The 17751-nt window shown below is 41.4% G+C and overlaps 2 protein-coding genes across 6 annotated transcripts in view; one reads left to right on the top strand and one right to left on the bottom strand.

The window, feature by feature from the left end:
• LOC115154316 (nuclear receptor corepressor 1) overlaps positions 1-1960 on the bottom strand; it is a 101657-nt gene extending 99697 nt beyond the window's left edge. For all 5 annotated transcript variants that reach the window (XM_029700407.1, XM_029700408.1, XM_029700411.1 and 2 more), the window contains exon 1: positions 1796-1960. The gene's annotated coding sequence lies outside the window, so the exon portion shown is untranslated. The remainder of the gene's footprint in view (positions 1-1795) is intronic.
• A 607-nt stretch (positions 1961-2567) lies between these two features.
• LOC115155091 (N-acetylglucosaminyl-phosphatidylinositol de-N-acetylase-like) overlaps positions 2568-17751 on the top strand; it is a 37369-nt gene continuing 22185 nt past the window's right edge. Inside the window, exons 1-2 of the mRNA XM_029701870.1 lie at positions 2568-2857; positions 3356-3443. Coding sequence (XP_029557730.1) covers positions 2788-2857; positions 3356-3443 — 158 coding nt within the window. The 5' untranslated portion in view covers positions 2568-2787. The remainder of the gene's footprint in view (positions 2858-3355; positions 3444-17751) is intronic.

The raw sequence follows: 17751 nt of genomic DNA, 5'->3' as shown, positions 1-17751 counted from the left end.
TCTTTTTTTGGCAATGAAAATATTGGATATCGGTATCGGCCAAAAATGTAATATCGGTGCATTACTACCATGCAGGGCTCTGCCAGAACTGCTTACTTTGAAGGTCCCGATCTTCCCATATTTTCAGAGTTACACTGACGCAAGTGAAATCCTGTACAGAGAGCCTGTTTGAGAAGGAAAGCCTGAATGTTGATCTGATGAACACCTCGTTGTCTTAAAAATCGAGGATTTGTAAAAAATTAAAAAAAATTAAAAAAAAATTAAAAAATTCTGCTACAGGGGTGCCATCCAGACAGATATGGCGATGACAAGAATGCCAGGAATACCAAACAAGGCACCTTTTTGTTTGTAAGACAAATCATGACCGGCTATGCATCTACAACGCCATGCTGCTAAAAAAAAACAAAAAAACAAGCATGTAGAAGGGAAGAAAATCTCCACAGTTGCTCTCCAAATCTCTGCAGTTGCCATAGAGTTCTTCCTTCAAAATGCTTAAAACAATAAGATGGCATAAAATATGCTGCTGAAACTCTATCCAAATTCATACTTGGAATGAAACTCTACACAACACCTAGCCTAAAATGCATCATGGAGCCCCCCCCCCCAAATTGCGCCTACCGCAAGCACAAACAAGGCCCCAGTGTGTTTCTCATGCTTGTTCTGCATGCCTACAAGGACCACACAATAATTATCTTCCGTCAGATATGTAACAGTTATAAAACCTAAGGCAATGCAACATCACAACAACCAATTAAAGTCTCTTCCACTTCAGTCATTAATATAAAGTAACAAAGTAAAAAATGTAATCGTAAACAACTCAAAATCAATGAGGAGGTCATATTAGAGGAGACGAAACAGGTGAAGTGTGCACTTTGTAAATAAACGGGATGATTGGAGTCTGCATCTTTAGGCCAGCTGACAGTAGTGAGTTTCTCATCAATACAGAACATAATATCTAATATGACTTATTATCTTTTAATACCAGTTTGTTGACAGGCAGGACCAGATGTTGAATTACAGCTGCAAGGACAAAACCTACTGTTGTGGCTGAATAAATAACAAGCACATATTGCAACAAACCACACTACGATCATATTAGCGCAATTTATTGACTAACCATGGATGGTGACTCCATGAAAGATGCAAATGGTTACTTTTGGGTTTGTTGATGATGATGATGGTTATACAGACGTTTACAATAATAGGTACCTAGCTACTTGGCCTACATAACATGATTACCTAGCTAGCTTATGTAAATAGTTTGCAGATACTGCTGTATGGAGCGAACCTTTTTACATAAGGTGAAATCAATTATTAGTTATGATTGTCTAAACGTATTAAACAAGATATAGTTGCAAACATCAATAGCAACTTGACAAATGTAATGTTCGTTGCAGTCTACACCTTCCTCTGGTGTTTGCCTTGTTAGCTTGTATGCTAACTGGGTAAGCTAAGTAGCTTACAATATCAATTGCTTGTTGCTGAATTAAAGGATATGTGCGTTTCTTTTTAGTTTAAATCGACGAATTAGCATTCATCTGCCATAAATGTGTAAATGCAGCATACTTGAACTTTATAAAGTACATGAAAACACCGGATCCTGCGAAACGACAGTGTTGTTTGCTACAATTTTTCACTTTGAATTCTCAAGCAAGCCGCCATCTTGCAAATGGAAATTTGCAGCCTCGATATAGTACGCTAAAGTGGTTAACATGCTAGCTAAACGCAACTCAAAGTTCTGCTCTATTTTAAAAACATGTAACTTCTGTGCACATATGAAGAGATAGGCACTCACCTCACATTCGGGGAAAAAGTACCGTGTAAGAACTAAATGTGTTCTTATTGGTCTTAAAGGGCAGATGCTTTGTAAACCCGATGTTGACGGACAGTAGACGGGTCGTAGCAGACAGAACGCTGCACCACATTTGTCTGTCGATGTCCTGGCAGGATTGTAGAAATTGTTATATAGAAAACAAATACAGTACTTTCATGATTTACATTTGCATATGTTCTCAGTGCGTACTGTGTGTGTTAAATATGGATTAAAACAGTGATTAGACATTAAATCAACGTTGTCTAAACTACGCGATTTAAACATATATATTTTTATTTGATATACCAAAGAGGATAATGTTGTGTAACGTTGAAACCATCCCCATAGGCGAACTAAAGATCAATGTGTCTTCCGCCTGACACAAAACATGCTTGTTGATCCTGATTTTTGATTTATCCAAAACGAAAATATAAGTAATAATGTGTCCACAGTTTAGATAAATAAATAAAAATACGTTTCTTGAATAATACAAATGATCGGTTGGTCGTTTACCTAACCTTACACATGCAACAGAAACGGGGAAACTTTCAGATGCCTAACTAACATTATAATTAGAGCATTTATGATTTTCATATCAACTGGATATTCGTTGACTTATGCCAATTTTCGGTGTTTTTGTAATTATATATTATACATGGTCGTGGGTTCAAATGTTATGTTGCGTTCCAGAAACAGGAAATGTAGCAAATTAACTTATTTTAGGCGGAACCTTTGATAAATTAGACTGAAAATACGGAATGTTTATAAGAACGGAAAAAAACATTCATGTTTTATTTGTAGTTTTAGTAGTACCTTTGTCTGGATAAAATGCATTTACTTTCAGCAGAATTCAGCAAAGTCACGTAAACAATTGTTTACATTTGTTATGTAGAGACAAGCAATTCAACTAATCTGAAACAAGCGATTTGTCTGGCGATGTTCGAGCACTCTTTAACTGCCTATCCTGATGATGAATGCATGTTCTTTGTACCAACAATTTTAAGACTCGAGGAACTAAATGCCTCTTCATTTGTGTATTTCAAGGTGGGTTTACAATAGAAAACATTTGTTTTGATTGGTCCTTTGAGCAGCTTATTTATTCCTGAACCAGAATGTGGCTTTACAGGAGACGTTGATATGGCGAATCTCCATTAAGCCCAGAAAGCAGCCTTTCAACTTGCCATGCAACAGCTTTTCAAACTTAATGTCAAAATACGGTAGTTGCTCACGAAAAGGGACTTTCGATTGATTAACTATCGTAATTTACTGCCGTCATGGCCGGTATGTACTTCTAAAAAAGGTCTAAATAAAAATGTACAAGCAACCAAATACATGACTATTTTCCACCTCTAATGAATCGCTCAGGTCACAAGGATCCCAGATAGCGTTAACCTTACTGCCATGCATAGGTCGGAAGTCTACAACAACTCAAATGTTTCGTTGCATGTAATTTTGTGTTAATACTTTTTTTTATGTCGTTATGTAGCAATGCTTTAAATGACAACATATAAAGTAATTACTTTTCTCCAAATAATTACCTAGGTAATTACTACAATCAAGGTGTACAGCGTCTAGGCAGCTGTGCAGTGTTGGTAATACCAGCCTCCAGAGTCATTATGCACGACTGCAAGTAAGTTGTCTGCCAGCGAAGCTAGCAAGTAAGGAATCTTCAGAACAATTATCATTTTGCAGCAGAACATACTGGCCAATCAGCCCCACACATTCCTTTTAAAAACAGCCATTGATGGGGCTTACGCCAGTTTGGTGCTTCTTGGTTGTACCAGTAGAAATGATGCCCTTTATAATTTATTTAATTTAACTATATAACAAAAATTGATTGCATGCATATACACTACCCATGTTGTGCTTGGGATCCAGGTTTAGAAAGTAATCTGCTATTTTAAATAAGAAGTGCCTGCTTAGCATACATTTGTGGTTAAGTAACCTTGTCAGAACAGTCAACCGATGGTCAATTTATTAAGCCTAACAAATAATGTGATTTTTGTCCCCAACGATGAAATTGGGCAGGAGACTGTGGATGTGTCTTTGTCCTTTTGTGCGTTAGTACGTACGTTAGTTGCACACAATATCTCAGACAGCACTGGCCTAATTTTGACAAAACTTTGACGAATGAGGCATCTTGCCATAGAGATCTGGCATTTACAAAATTACACCGATTGACCAGATGGTGGCGCTATAACATGAAATTGAAAATACTGACTTTGAAAGGTCATGCCCCTCACCCCGTTTGACCTAAAACAGGGGTGGGCAATTCCAGTCCTCGAGGGCCTGATGGGTGTCAGTTTTGCCCCAACCCCAGCTAACACACCTGACTCCAATAATCACCTAATCATGAGCTTCAGTTTAGAATGCAATTTCAAATCAAACTTTATTCGTCACATGCGCCGAATACAACAAGTGTAGACTTTACCGTGAAATGATTACTTACAAGCCCTTAACCAACAGTCCAGTTCAAAAATAAGAAAATATTTACCAAGTAGACTAAAATAAAAAGTAATAATAAAAAGTAACACAATAAGAATTACAATACTGAGGCTATATACAGAGGGCACCGAGTCAATGTGTGGGGGTACAGGCTAGTTGAGGTAATTTGTACATGTCGGTGGGGCGAAGTGACTATGCATAGGTAACAAACAAACAGCGAGTAGCAGCAGTGTACAAAAGGGAGGGGATCCATGTAAATTGTCTGGTGGTGATTTTATGAATTGTTCAGCAGTCTTATGGCTTGGGGGTAGAAGCTGTTGAGGAGCCTTTTGGTCCTAGACTTGGCGCTCCGGTACCGCTTGCTATGCGGTAGCAGAGAAAAGTCTATAACTTGGATGAATGGAGTCTCTGACAATTTTATGGGCTTTTCCTCTGACACCGCTTATTATATAGGTCCTGGATGGTTGGATGCTTGGGCCGTTCGCACTACCCTCTGTAGTGCCTTACGGTCAGATGCTCAGCAGTTGCCAGGTGGTGATGCAACCGGTCAGGATGCTCTTGACGGTGCAGCTGTAGAACCGTTTGAGGATCTGGGGACCCAAATCTTTTCAGTCTCCTGAGGGGGAAAAGGTTTTGTCGTGCCCTCTTCACGACTCTCTTGGTATGTTTGGATCATGATAGTTCATTGGTGATGTGGACACCAAGGAACTTGAAACTCTCGACCTGCTCCACTACAGCCCCGTCGATGTTAATGGGGGCCTGTTCGGCCCGCTTTTTCCAGTAATCCACAATCAGCTCCTTTGTCTTGCACACATTGAGGGAGAGGTTGTTGTCCTGGCACCACACTGCCAGTTCTCTGACCTCCTCCCTGTAGGCCATCTCATCATTGTCGGTGATCAGGCCTACCACTGTTGTGTCGTCAGCAAACTTAATGATGGCGTTTGAGTCGTAATTGGCCACGCAGTCATGGGTGAACAGGGATACAGGAGGGGACTAAGTACACAGCCCTGAGGGGCCCCAGTGTTAAGGATCAGGGTGGCAGACGTGTTGTTGCCTACTCTTACCACCTGGGGGCGGCCCATCAAAGTCAAGGATCCAGTTGCAGAGGGGGGTGTTTAGTCCCAGAGTCCTTAGCTTAGTGATGAGCTTTGTGGGCACTATGGTGTTGAACGCTAAGCTTTAGTTAATGAACAGCATTCTCACATAGGTGTTCCTTTTGTCCAGGTGAGAAAGGGCAGTGTGGCGTGTGATTGAGATTGTGTCATCTGTGGATCTGTTGGGGCGGTATGCGATTTGGAGTGGGTCTAAAGTGTCCGGGAGGATGCTTTTGATGTGAGCCATGACCAGCCTTTCAAAGAACTTCATGGCTACCGACGTGAGAGCCACGTGGCAGTAATAATTTAGGCAGGTTACCTTTGCTTCCTTGGGCGCAGGGACTATGGTGGTCTGCTTGAAACATTTACATTTACATTTTAGTCATTTAGCAGATGCTCTTATCCAGAGCGACTTACATGTAGGTATTACCGACTCAACTTGACAGTTGGTCTGCGCATGCTTTGAGTACACATCCTGGTAATCCGTGTGGCCCAGTGGCTTTGTGAATGTTGACCTGTTTAAAGGTTTTGTTCACATCGGCTACCGAGAGCGTTATCATACAGACATCCAGAACAGCTGGTGCTCTCGTGCATGCTTCAGTGTTGCTCGCCTCGAAGCGAGCTTCAAAGGCATTTAGCTCACCTGGTAGGCTCGCGTCACTGGGCAGCTCGCGTCTGGGTTTCCCTTTGTAATCTGTTATAGTTTTCAAGCCCTGCCACATCCAATTTGATATATCAGCTGTGTTTGCTAGGGATGGAGAAAAAGTGTGACACCAACTAGGCCATCGAGGACTGGAGTTGACCTAAAGTCATGACATTCAGTACATAGGTCCCTCTCCTCAGGGACCCATAAAGGTCCGACTTGATGGATTTTCCGCTATTTAGAGTTTTGTGAAAAACACTTCAAATGCTACACTTCTGGTATCAAATGACTGATCTGCACAAAATTTGATAAGTGGCATCAATGAACAAAGATCTCAACACATTATTTTCCAGACAAGTACCTAAAACAAAATAGCAGCTATTGACCACTAAACATTCACAGGGGCGTGGTCTGGCACAAATACATATACAGTGCATTTGTAAAGTATTCAGACCCCTTGACTTTTTCCACATTTTGTTACGTTACAGCCTAATTCTAAAAATGATAAAATAGTTTTAGAATCTACTCGCAATACCCCATAATGACTAAGCAAAAACAGTTTTATAATTTTTTTTGCACCTTTTATTCAAAATATAAATCACATTTACATAAGTATTCAGACCCTTTACTCAGTACTTTGTTGAAGTTTTCTTGGGTATGACGCTACAAGCTTGGCACCTTTTATTTGGGGAGTTTCTCCCATTCTTCTCTGCAGATCCTCTCAAGCTCTGTCAGGTTAGATGGGGAGCATTGCTGCACAGCTATTTTCAGGTCTCCAGAAATGTTAGATCGAGTTAAAATCCGGGCTGAGGGTTGTTGTCCTGTTGGAAGGTGAACCTTCGCCCTAGTCTGAGAACCTGTTCCAGAGCGCTCAGGACTTCATCAAGGATCATTTATTTTTTTATTTTCACCTTTATTTAACCAGGTAGGCCAGTTGAGAACAAGTTCTCATTTACAACTGCGACCTGGCCAAGATAAAGCAAAGCAGTGTGACCAAAAACAACAACAGAGTTACACATGAGATAAACAAACGTACAGTCAATAACACAATAGAAAAATAGGTATACAGTGTGTGCAAATGAAGTAAGAAGGTAAGGCAATAAATAGGCCAATAGTGGCGAAGTAATTACAAATTAGCAATTTACACTGGAGTGATATATGTGCAGATGAGGATGTGCAGGGGAAAATACTGGTGTGCAAAAGAGCAGAAAAACAAAAACAAATATGGGGATGAGGTAGGTAGTTGGTTGGTTGGATGGGCTATTTACAGATGGGCTGTGTACAGCTGCAGCGATCGGTAAGCTGCTCTGACAGCTGACGCTTAAATTTAGTGAGGGTGATAAGTCTCCAACTTCAGTGATTTTTGCAATTCGTTCCAGTCTTTGGCAGCAGAGAACTGGAAGGAAAGGCGGCCAAAGCAGGTGTTGGCTTTGGGGATGACCAGTGAAATATACCTACTGTAGTGCGCGCTATGAGTGGGTGTTGCTATGGTGACCAGTGAGCTGAGATAAGTCGGAGCTATACCTAGCAAAGATTTATAGATGACCTGGAGCCAGTGCGTTTGGCGACGAATATGTAGCGAGGACCAGCCAACGAGAGCATACAGGTTGCAGTGGTGGGTAGTAGATGGGGCTTTGGTGACAAAATGGATGGCACTGTGATAGACTGCATCCAATTTGCTAGGTAGAGGCTAATTTGTAAATGATATCACCAAAGTCAAAGATCGGTAGGATAGTCATTTTTACGAGGGTAAGTTTGGCAGCATGAGTGAAGAAGGCTTTGTTGTGAAATAGGAAGCCGATTCTAGATTTAACTTTGGATTGGAGATTCTTAATGTGAGTCTGGAAGGAGAGTTTACAGTCTAGCCAGACACCTAGGTATTTATAGTTGTCCACATATTCTAAGTCAGAACCGTCCAGAGTAGTGATGCTAGTCGGGCGGGCAGGTGCGGGCAGAGAACGGTTGAAGAGCATGCATTTCGTTTTACTAGCATTCAAGACCAGTTGGAGGCTACGGAAGGAGTGTTGTATGGCGTTGAAGCTCGTTTGGAGGTTTGTTAACACAGTGTCCAAAGAAGGGCCAGATGTATACAGAATGGTGTCGTCTGCGAAGAGGTGGATCAAAGAATCACCTGCAGCAAGAGCGACATCATTGATATATACAGAGAAAAGAGGCGGCCCGAGAATTAAACCCTGTGGCACCCCCATAGAGACTGCCAGGGGTCCGGACAACAGGCCCTCTGATTTGACACACTGTACTCTATCTGAGAAGTAGTTAGTGAACCAGGCGAGGCAGTCATAAGAGAAACCAAGGCTGTTGAGTCTGCCGATAAGAATGCGGTGATTGACAGAGTCGAAAGACTCGGCCAGGTCGATGAAGACGGCTGAAGACGGCTGCACAGTACTGTCTTTTATCGATGGTGGTTATATCGTTTAGGACCTTGAGCGTGGCTGAGGTGCACCCGTGACCAGCTCGGAAACCAGATTGCATAGCGAAGAAGGTACGGTGGGACTCGAAATGGTCGGTGATCTGTTTGTTCACTTGGCTTGCGAAGACTTTAGAAAGGCAGGGCAGGATGGATATAGATCTGTAACAGTTTGGGTCTATCGCTACGGTCCCTGCGGTCTGCTTCACCGTAGGGATGGTGCCAGGTTTCCTCCACATGTCACGCTTGGCATTCAGGCCAAAGAGTTCAACCTTTGTTTCATCAGACCAGAGAATCTTGTTTCTCATGGTCTGAGTCCTTTAGGTAGTTTTTGACAAACTCCAAACGGGCTGGGATGTGCCTGTTACTGAGGAGTGGCTTCCATCTGGCCACTACCATAATGGCCTGATTGGTGGAGTGCTGTGGAGATGGTTGTCCTTCTGGAAGGTTCTCCCATCTCCACGGAGGGACTCTGGAGCTTTGTCAGAGTGACTATTGGGTTCTTGGTAGCCTCCCTGACCAAGACCCTTCTTCCCCGATTGCTCAGTTTAGCTGGGCGGCCAGCTCTAGGAAGAGTCTTGGTGGTTCCAAACTCCTTCTATTGAAGAATGATGGAGGCCACTGTTTTCTTGGGGATCTTCAACGTTGCAGACATTTTTTGGTACACTTCTCCAGATCTGTGCCTTGACACAATCCTGTCTTGGAGCTCTACGGACAATTCTTCAACCTCATGGCTTGGATTTTGCTCTGACATGCACTGTCAACTGTGGGACCTTATATAGACAGGTGTGTGTAGTAGAAGTCGACCGATTAATCGGAATGGCCGATTAATTAGGGCCGATTTAAAGTTTTCATAACAATCGGTAATCGTTTTTTTTGGCAACCAAGTTTCCGATATTTAAAAAATAAAAAAATGTATATATATATATATATATATTATTATTTTTATTTTTATTTTTTAAAATATATTTTGTTAACTAGGCAAGTCAGTTAAGAACACATTCTTATTTTCAATGACGGCCTAGGAACGGTGGGTTAACTGCCTTGTTCAGGGGCAGAACGACAGATTTTTACCTTGTCAGCTTGGGGATTCAATCTTGCAACCTTACGGTTAACTAGTCCAACGCTCTAACCACCTGCTTTAACATTGCACTCCACGAGGAGCCTGCCTGTTATGCGAATGCAGTAAGAAGCCAAGGTAAGTTGCTAGCTAGCATTAAACTTATCATATAAAAATCAATCAATCATAATCACTAGTTAACTACACATGGTTGATGATATTACTAGTTTATCTAGACTGTCCTGCGTTGCATATAATCGATGCGGTGCGCATTCGCGAAAAAGGACTGTCGTTGCTCCAACGTGTACCTAACCATGAACATCAACGCCTTTCTTAAAATCAATACACAAGTATATATTTTTAAACCTGCATATTTAGTTAATATTGCCTGCTAACATGAATTTCTTTTAACTAGGGAAAATGTGTCACCTCTGCTACAGAGTCAGGGTATATGCAGCAGTTTGGACCGCCTGGCTCGTTGCGAACTGTGTGAATACTATTTCTTCCTAACAAAGACAGCCAACTTCGCCAAAAGGGGGATGATTTAACAAAAGCGCTTTTGCGAAAAAAGCACAATCGTTGCACGACTGTACCTAACCATAAACATCAATGCCTTTCTTAAAATCAATACACAGAAGTATATATTTTTAAACCTGCATATTTAGCAGGCAATATTAACCAGGTGAAATTGTGTCACTTCTCTTCCGTTCATTGCACGCAGAGTCAGGGTATATGCAACAGTTTGGGCCGCCTGGCTCGTTGCGAACTCATTTGCCAGAATTTTACGTAATTATGACATAACATTGAAGGAATATTTAGACTAAGGGATGCCACCCGTTAGATAAAATACGGAACCATTCCGTATTTCACTGAGAAAATAAACGTTTTGTTTTCGAGATGATAGTTTCCAGATTCAACCATATTAATGACCTAAGGCTTGTATTTCTGTGTGTTTATTATATTATAATTAAGTCTATGATTTGATAGAGCAGTCTGACTGAGCGATGGTAGGTACCAGCAAGCTCGTAAGCATTCATTCAAACAGCACTTTCGTGCGTTTTGCCAGCAGCTCTTCGCAATTCTTCAAGCATTGCGCTGTTCATGACTTCAAGCCCATCAACTCCCAAGATAAGGATGGTGTAACCGATGTGAAATGGCTAGCTAGTTAGCGGGTGCGCGCTAATAGCGTTTCAAACGTCACTCGCTCTGAGACTTGGAGTAGTTGTTCCCATTGCTCTGCATGGGTAACGCTGTTTCGAGGGTGGCTGTTGTCGATGTGTTCCTGGTTCGAGCCCAGGTAGGAGCGAGGAGAGGGACAGAAGCTATACTGTTACACTGGCAATACTAAAGTGCCTATAAGAACATTCAATAGTCAAAGGTATATGAAATACAAATCGTATAGAGAGAAATAGTCCTATAATTCCTATAATAACTACAACCTAAAACTTCTTACCTGGGAATATTGAAGACTCATGTTAAAAGGAACCACCAGCTTTCATATGTTCTCATGTTCTGAGCAAGGAACTTAAACGTTAGCTTTTTTACATGGCACATATTGCACTTTTACTTTCTTCTCCAACACTTTGTTTTTGCATTATTTAAACCAAATTGAACATGTTTCATTATTTATTTGAGGCTAAATTGATGGTATTGATGTATTATATTAAGTTAAAATAAGTGTTCATTCAGTATTGTTGTAATTTTCATTATCACAAATAAATACAAAATCGGCAGATTAATCGGTATCGGGGTTTTTGGCCCTCCAATAATCGGTATCGGCGTTGAAAAATCATAATCGGTCGACCTCTAGTGTGTAGGGCTGTTGCGGTGACCATATTACCGCCACACTGGCGGTCACGTGTCATGAAGGCAAGTCAAATTCCACGTGACCACGTAGACACAATAATTAGGCTTCTCCAAGCTCTGATGCTGTTGTTGGTCAATTGTAGCCTGCCAAACTTGCTAACTACTTGGTACTCAGCACTATATTGTCCCTCACTCTGACATCAATGCAAATGTAATCGAACATCTAATCAAACACTTCACGAGAGCCCATATACTCATGTTGTACAACATTTCTGTAGGCTATGCACTTTCATGAGAAAACAGAGTGATGGCCTCTAATAAAAAAAGGAGTTCCCATCAATTTTCTATAGGCTAGGCCTAATATATTTATTTATCAACTTTCCTAATATTAAGCACATTGCTTATCTTTACAACAGAGGTATAGCCTACCTGGCTGGCATGAAAATGAACAGTCAGGTAGGGCAAAAGAATCCTCCATTCGCTATAAGTGCATAGATTTCATGTATTTTTTTCCCCGCTGCCCCTGTTTCAAGACAGGTGCATGATAATGGTCCATTCTAAATCAAAACAAATTTCACACATATTATTTAGTATATGTAAAGACAAGATTATATCAAGAATAGTCTGATGGGTGACAATATTAGCCTATCACTTGTGAATGATGCCCAGCATAAGGCAAGAAACAATGCCTCTTTTTGTGACTTTTTAGAATCATAGCCGCACACCTCATGTAGCCTAGCCCATAAACCACTAAAGTGGCCAAATGGCTTGTTAAAATTAAGCACATTAATCCGCTTTACAAGGGGTGTAGAGCGTAACTGGCATACATAAGCAGCGAGTGAGTTTCAAGTTTGGGGAAGATCATTTTCACCATAAAAAATGCACCTTTTTATAATAAAAGCATTACTTGCATAGTCGCATTTGCTGTCACTTTTGATAATTGTGTTTTCCCGCTAATGGAACATTTGCGCTTATAGCCTACTGCCATGTGTGCATTGCTGCGCTTATAATGTGAAGAAATAGCCTAATAGTCTTATCAACATTTTAAGCTAAACATTCTAATCTGTTTTGTCAGCCAAGGTTTTTTAATGCTAGTGGTTGTATTAATTTGGGATCTATCCTATCCCCTACTGTCCCAGACTATGTTTAGAATATTAATTTCTCGCACAGAATAGGTCAAGTTTTGTACTATGGGGGATATAAGATTGACATAGGCTAGTGCTTTTTCTGTTCGTTAGGCCTACTCATCTTGTTGGCTGACAAAGTAAATGTGGACAGTTCTTCCAATATCTTCAATATGCACCTCAGATTTGGATAAGGACACACACAGTTGCATCCCCGATGTGTCCGTCTTCACTTGTAGCCTGTGAGAAAGACCTGATCACGTGATGGAGAGCAATGTGAGTGAGAGGTGTTTGAGGCGCGCAGGACTCAGGGAGAAGGGCACAACGCAGCACTCCGGGCCAAGGGCACAACGGCCACTGGCCGCAGAAGGCATGGATTTTTTAAGGATGCATTATGGCCACACAAAGGGGATGCCGCCGTGAAATTGTAGGCATTATCAAGTGCTTGTCAAATTGGGAATGCGAGTATGATGATGTTTGTACAGCCTGTGCAAAAAACAAAGCCGAGCTCATTCCTTTCAAGCAACTTTTTTCAAATTATCACTAGTTGCATCCTGCTGCCTTACAATGTATTAAACATCGACATATAGCCGAACGTTTGTAGAACAACTAAAGTTACATTAATAACTCTAATTAAGCATATAGGAGTACCTATTTCTTTGTTAACTGCTCAACACAGAATAGCCACGTGCGCACTCCCTCAAATCGTTTGGAGAAAATATCCCTTCTATTTCTATTATTTATTCTATTTTGTTCAATTGTATTCTTCATACTATAAAATAATACCACGGAATTCTAAGCAAATATTGTCTGCTAAATGAACTAGTGTAGCCCACAGCCATTTGGCATAGCCAGATCAGGACCTAACATAAAGACAACTCAAGAGTATGTTATTCTGTTCTTCTGAAATAGACTACATTTCCTTCATATCATGCTTCTTTAGATCTATCTAAAATAAATAATGGATTTATTCTGAAGGTGTAGGCTATATTACATGGATTTATTAGACTTTTTAAACTGTAAAGGTCTGCATCAGTGGCTTGAAGGCTCTGTGTGGAAGCCTGGAGATGCTAAATGTGTATGTTAATTAGCTGTAAATTACCGTGAGAATGACAGTTATTTGCTTGACAATCACCTGCTGACGAAATTTCGTGACCGCCATAGCCTGCATGTGCCTTTCCAAATCGTGTCCGATCAATTGAATTTACCACAGGTGGACTCCAATCAAGTTGTAGAAATATCTCAAGGGTGATTAATGAAATCAGGATGCACCTGAGCTCAATTTCAAGTCTCATAGCAACGTGTATAAAATACTTATGTAAATAGGCTATTTCTGTTATTTTTTTTACATTTGCTAAAATGCCTAAACCTGTTTTCGCTTTGTCATTATGGGGCATTGTGTATAGATTGAGGATTTTTTTTATTTTATTTAATCCATTTTAGAATAAGGCTGTAACGTAACAAAATGTGGAAAAAGTGAAGGGGTCTGAATACTTTCCAAATGCACTGTGTATATTATATATATATATCTCACACACACACACACAATATGGTTCAAAAGTTTGGGGTCACTTAGAAATTAACTGCTTTTTGAAAGAAAAGCACATTTTCTGTCCATTAAAATAACATCAAATTGATCAGAAATACAGTGTAGACATTGTTAATGTTGTAAATGACTATTGTAGCTGGAAACGGCAGATTTTTTATGGACTATCTACATAGGCGTACAGAGGCCCATTATCAGCAACCATCACTGCTGTGTTCCAATGGCACGTTGTGTTAGCTAATCCAAGTTTATCATTTTAAAAGGCTAATTGATCATTAGAAAACCCTTTTGCAATTATGTTAGCACAGCTGAAAACTGTTCTTCTGATTTAAAGAAGCAATAAAACTTGAGTATCTGGAACATCAGCATTTGTGGGTTCGTTTACAGGCTCAAAATGGCCAGAAACAAAGAACTTTCTTCTGAAACTCATCAGTCTATCCTTGTTCTGAGAAATGAATGCTATTCCATGCGAGAAATTTCCAAGAAACTGAAAATCTCGCACAGCGCTCTGTACTACTCCCTTCACAGAACAGCACAAACTGTCTCTAACCAGAATAGAAAGAGTGGGAGGCCCCGGGGCATAACTGAGCAAGAGGACAAGTACATTTGTGTCTAGTTTGAGAAACAGACGCCTCACAAGTCCTCAACTGGCAGCTTCATTAAATAGTACCCGCAAAACAACAGTCTCAACGTCAGCAGTGAGGAGGCGACTCCGGGATGCTGGCCCTCTAGGCAGAGTTTCAAAGAAAAAGCCATATCTCATACTGGCCAATAAAAATAAAAGATTAAGATGGGCAAAAGAATACAGACACTGGACAGAGCAACTCTGCCTAGAAGGCCAGCATCCCGGAGTCGCCTCTTCACTGTTGATGTTGAGACTGGTGTTTTGTGGGTACTATTTACCTTGTCAACTGAACTGATTGGATCAAACACATTAAGAAGGAAAGAAATTCCACAAATTAACTTTTAACAAGGCACTCCTGTTAATGGAAATGCATTCCAGGTGACTACCTCATTTTTTTTTTTTTTTTTAATTTCACCTTTATTTAACCAGGTAGGCAAGTTGAGAACAAGTTCTCATTTACAATTGCGACCTGGCCAAGATAAAGCAAAGCAGTTCGACAACATACAACGACACAGAGTTACACATGGAGTAGAACAACATACAATCAATGATGCAGTAGAAAAAAATAAGACTATATACAATGTGAGCAAATGATGTGAGATAAGGGAGGTAAAGGCAAAAAAATGCCATGGTGGCAAAGTAAATAAAGTATAGCAAGAAAAACACTGGAAAGGTAGATTTGTAGTTTGAAGAAAGTTCAAAGTTAAAATATAAATAATATGGTGCAAAGGAGCAAAATAAATAAAATAAATAAATACAGTAGGGGAAGAGGTAGTAGATTGGGCTAAATTATAGATGGGCTATGTACAGGTGCAGTGATCTGTGAGCTGCTCTGACAGCTGGTGCTTAAAGCTAGTGAGGGAGATAAGTGTTTCCAGTTTCAAAGATTTTTGTAGTTCGTTCCAGTCATTGGCAGCAGAGAACTGGAAGGAGAGACGATCAAAGGAGGAGTTGGCTTTAGGGGTGACCAGAGAGATATACTTGCTGGAGCGCGTGCTACAGGTGGGTGCTGCTATGGTGACCAGTGAGCGGAGATAAGGGGGGACTTTACCTAGCAGGGTCTTGTAGATGACCTGGAGCCAATGTGTTTGGCGATGATTATGAAGCGAAGGCCAGCCAACGAGAGCGTACAGGTCGCAGTGGTGGGTAGTATATGGGGCTTTGGTGACAAAACGGATGGCACTGTGATAGACTGCATCCAGCTTGTTGAGTAGGGTATTGGAGGCTATTTTGTAAATGACATCGCCGAAGTCGAGGATTGGTAGGATGGTCAGTTTTACGAGGGTATGTTTGGCAGCATGAGTGAAGGAAGCTTTGTTGCGAAATAGGAAGCTAATTCTAGATTTCACTTTGGATTGGAGATGATTGATGTGAGTCTGGAAGGAGAGTTTACAGTCTAACCAGACACCTAGGTATTTGTAGTTGTCCACAAATTCTAAGTTAGAACCGTCCAGAGAAGTTATGCTGGACGGGCGGGCAGGTGCAGGCAGCGATCGGTTGAAGAGCATGCATTTAGTTTTACTTGTGTTTAAGAGCAGTTGGAGACCACGGAAGGAGAGTTGAATGGCATTGAAGCTCGTCTGGAGGGTTGTTAACACAGTGTCCAAAGAAGGGCCAGAAGTATACAGAATGGTGTCGTCTGCGTAGAGGTGGATCAGAGATTCACCAGCAGCAAGAGCGACATCATTTATGTATACAGAGAAAAGAGTTGGCCCAAGAATTGAACCCTGTGGTACCCCCATAGAGACTGCCAGAGGTCCAGACAGTAGGCCCTCCGATTTGACACACTGAACTCTGTCAGAGAAGTAGTTGGTGAACCAGGCGACGCAATCTTTTGAGAAACCAAGGCTACTGAGTCTGCCGATGAGGATGTGGTGATTAACAGAGTCAAAAGCTTTGGCCAGGTCAATGAATACGGCAGCACAGTATTGTTTCTTATCGATGGCGGTTACGATGTCATTTAGGACCTTGAGCGTGGCTGAGGTGCACCCATGACCAGCTCTGAAACCAGATTGCATAGCGGAGAGGGTGCGGTGGGATTCGAAATAGTCGGTAATCTGTTTGTTGACTTGGCTTTCGAAGACCTTAGAAAGGCAGGGTAGGATGGATATAGGTCTGTAGCAATTTGGGTCAAGAGTGTCACCTCCTTTGAAGAGGGGGATGACAGCAGCTGCTTTCCAATCTATGGGAATCTCAGACGACACGAAAGAGAGGTTGAACAGACTAGTAATAGGGGTTGCAATAATTTCGGCAGATAATTTTAGAAAGAAAGGGTCCAGATTGTCAAGCCCAGCTGATTTGTAGGGGTCCAGATTCTGCAGCTCTTTCAGAACATCAGCTGAATGGATTTGGGAGAAGGAGAAATGGGGGAGGCTTGGGCGAGTAGCTGTGGGGGGTGCAGTGCTGTTGAATGCAGTAGGGGTAGTTAGGTGGAAAGCATGGCCAGCCGTAGAAAAATGCTTATTGAAATTCTCAATTATAGTGGGCTTATCGGTGGTGACCGAGTTTCCTATCCTCAGTGCAGTGGGCAGTTGGGAGGAGGTGTTCTTATTCTCCATGGACTTTACAATGTCCCAGAACTTTTTAGAGTTGGAGTTGCACGAAGCAAATTTCTGTTTGAAAAAGCTAGCTTTGGCGTTTCTAACTGCCTGTGTGTATTGGTTTCTAACTTCCCTAAAAAGTTGCATATCACGGGGGCAGTTCGATGCTAATGCAGAACGCCACAGGATATTTTTGTGTTGGTTAAGGGCAGTCAGGTCTGGGGAGAACCAAGGGCTATATCTGTTCCTGGTTCTAAATTTCTTGAAAGGGGCATGCTTATTTAAGATGGAGAGGAAGGCATTTTAAAAAAATAACCAGGCATCCTCTACTGACGGGATGAGGTCAATATCCTTCCAGGATACCAGGGCCAGGTCGATTAGAAAGGCTTGCTCGTTGAAATGTTTCAGGGAGCGTTTGACAGTGATGAGTGGAGGTCGTTTGACCGCTGACCCATTACGGGTGCAGGCAATGAGGCAGTGATCCCTGAGATCTTGGTTGAAAACAGCAGAGGTGTATTTAGAGGGCACGTTGGTTAGGATGATATCTATGAGGGTGCCAGTGTTTGCGGCTTTGGGGTTGTACCTGGTGGGTTCATTAATAATTTGTGTGAGATTGAGGGCATCAAGCTT

This window comes from Salmo trutta, chromosome 19 (genome assembly GCF_901001165.1).
Source record: "Salmo trutta chromosome 19, fSalTru1.1, whole genome shotgun sequence".
NCBI lineage: Eukaryota > Metazoa > Chordata > Actinopteri > Salmoniformes > Salmonidae > Salmo > Salmo trutta.
This window is presented reverse-complemented; position numbering and strand designations above follow the sequence as displayed.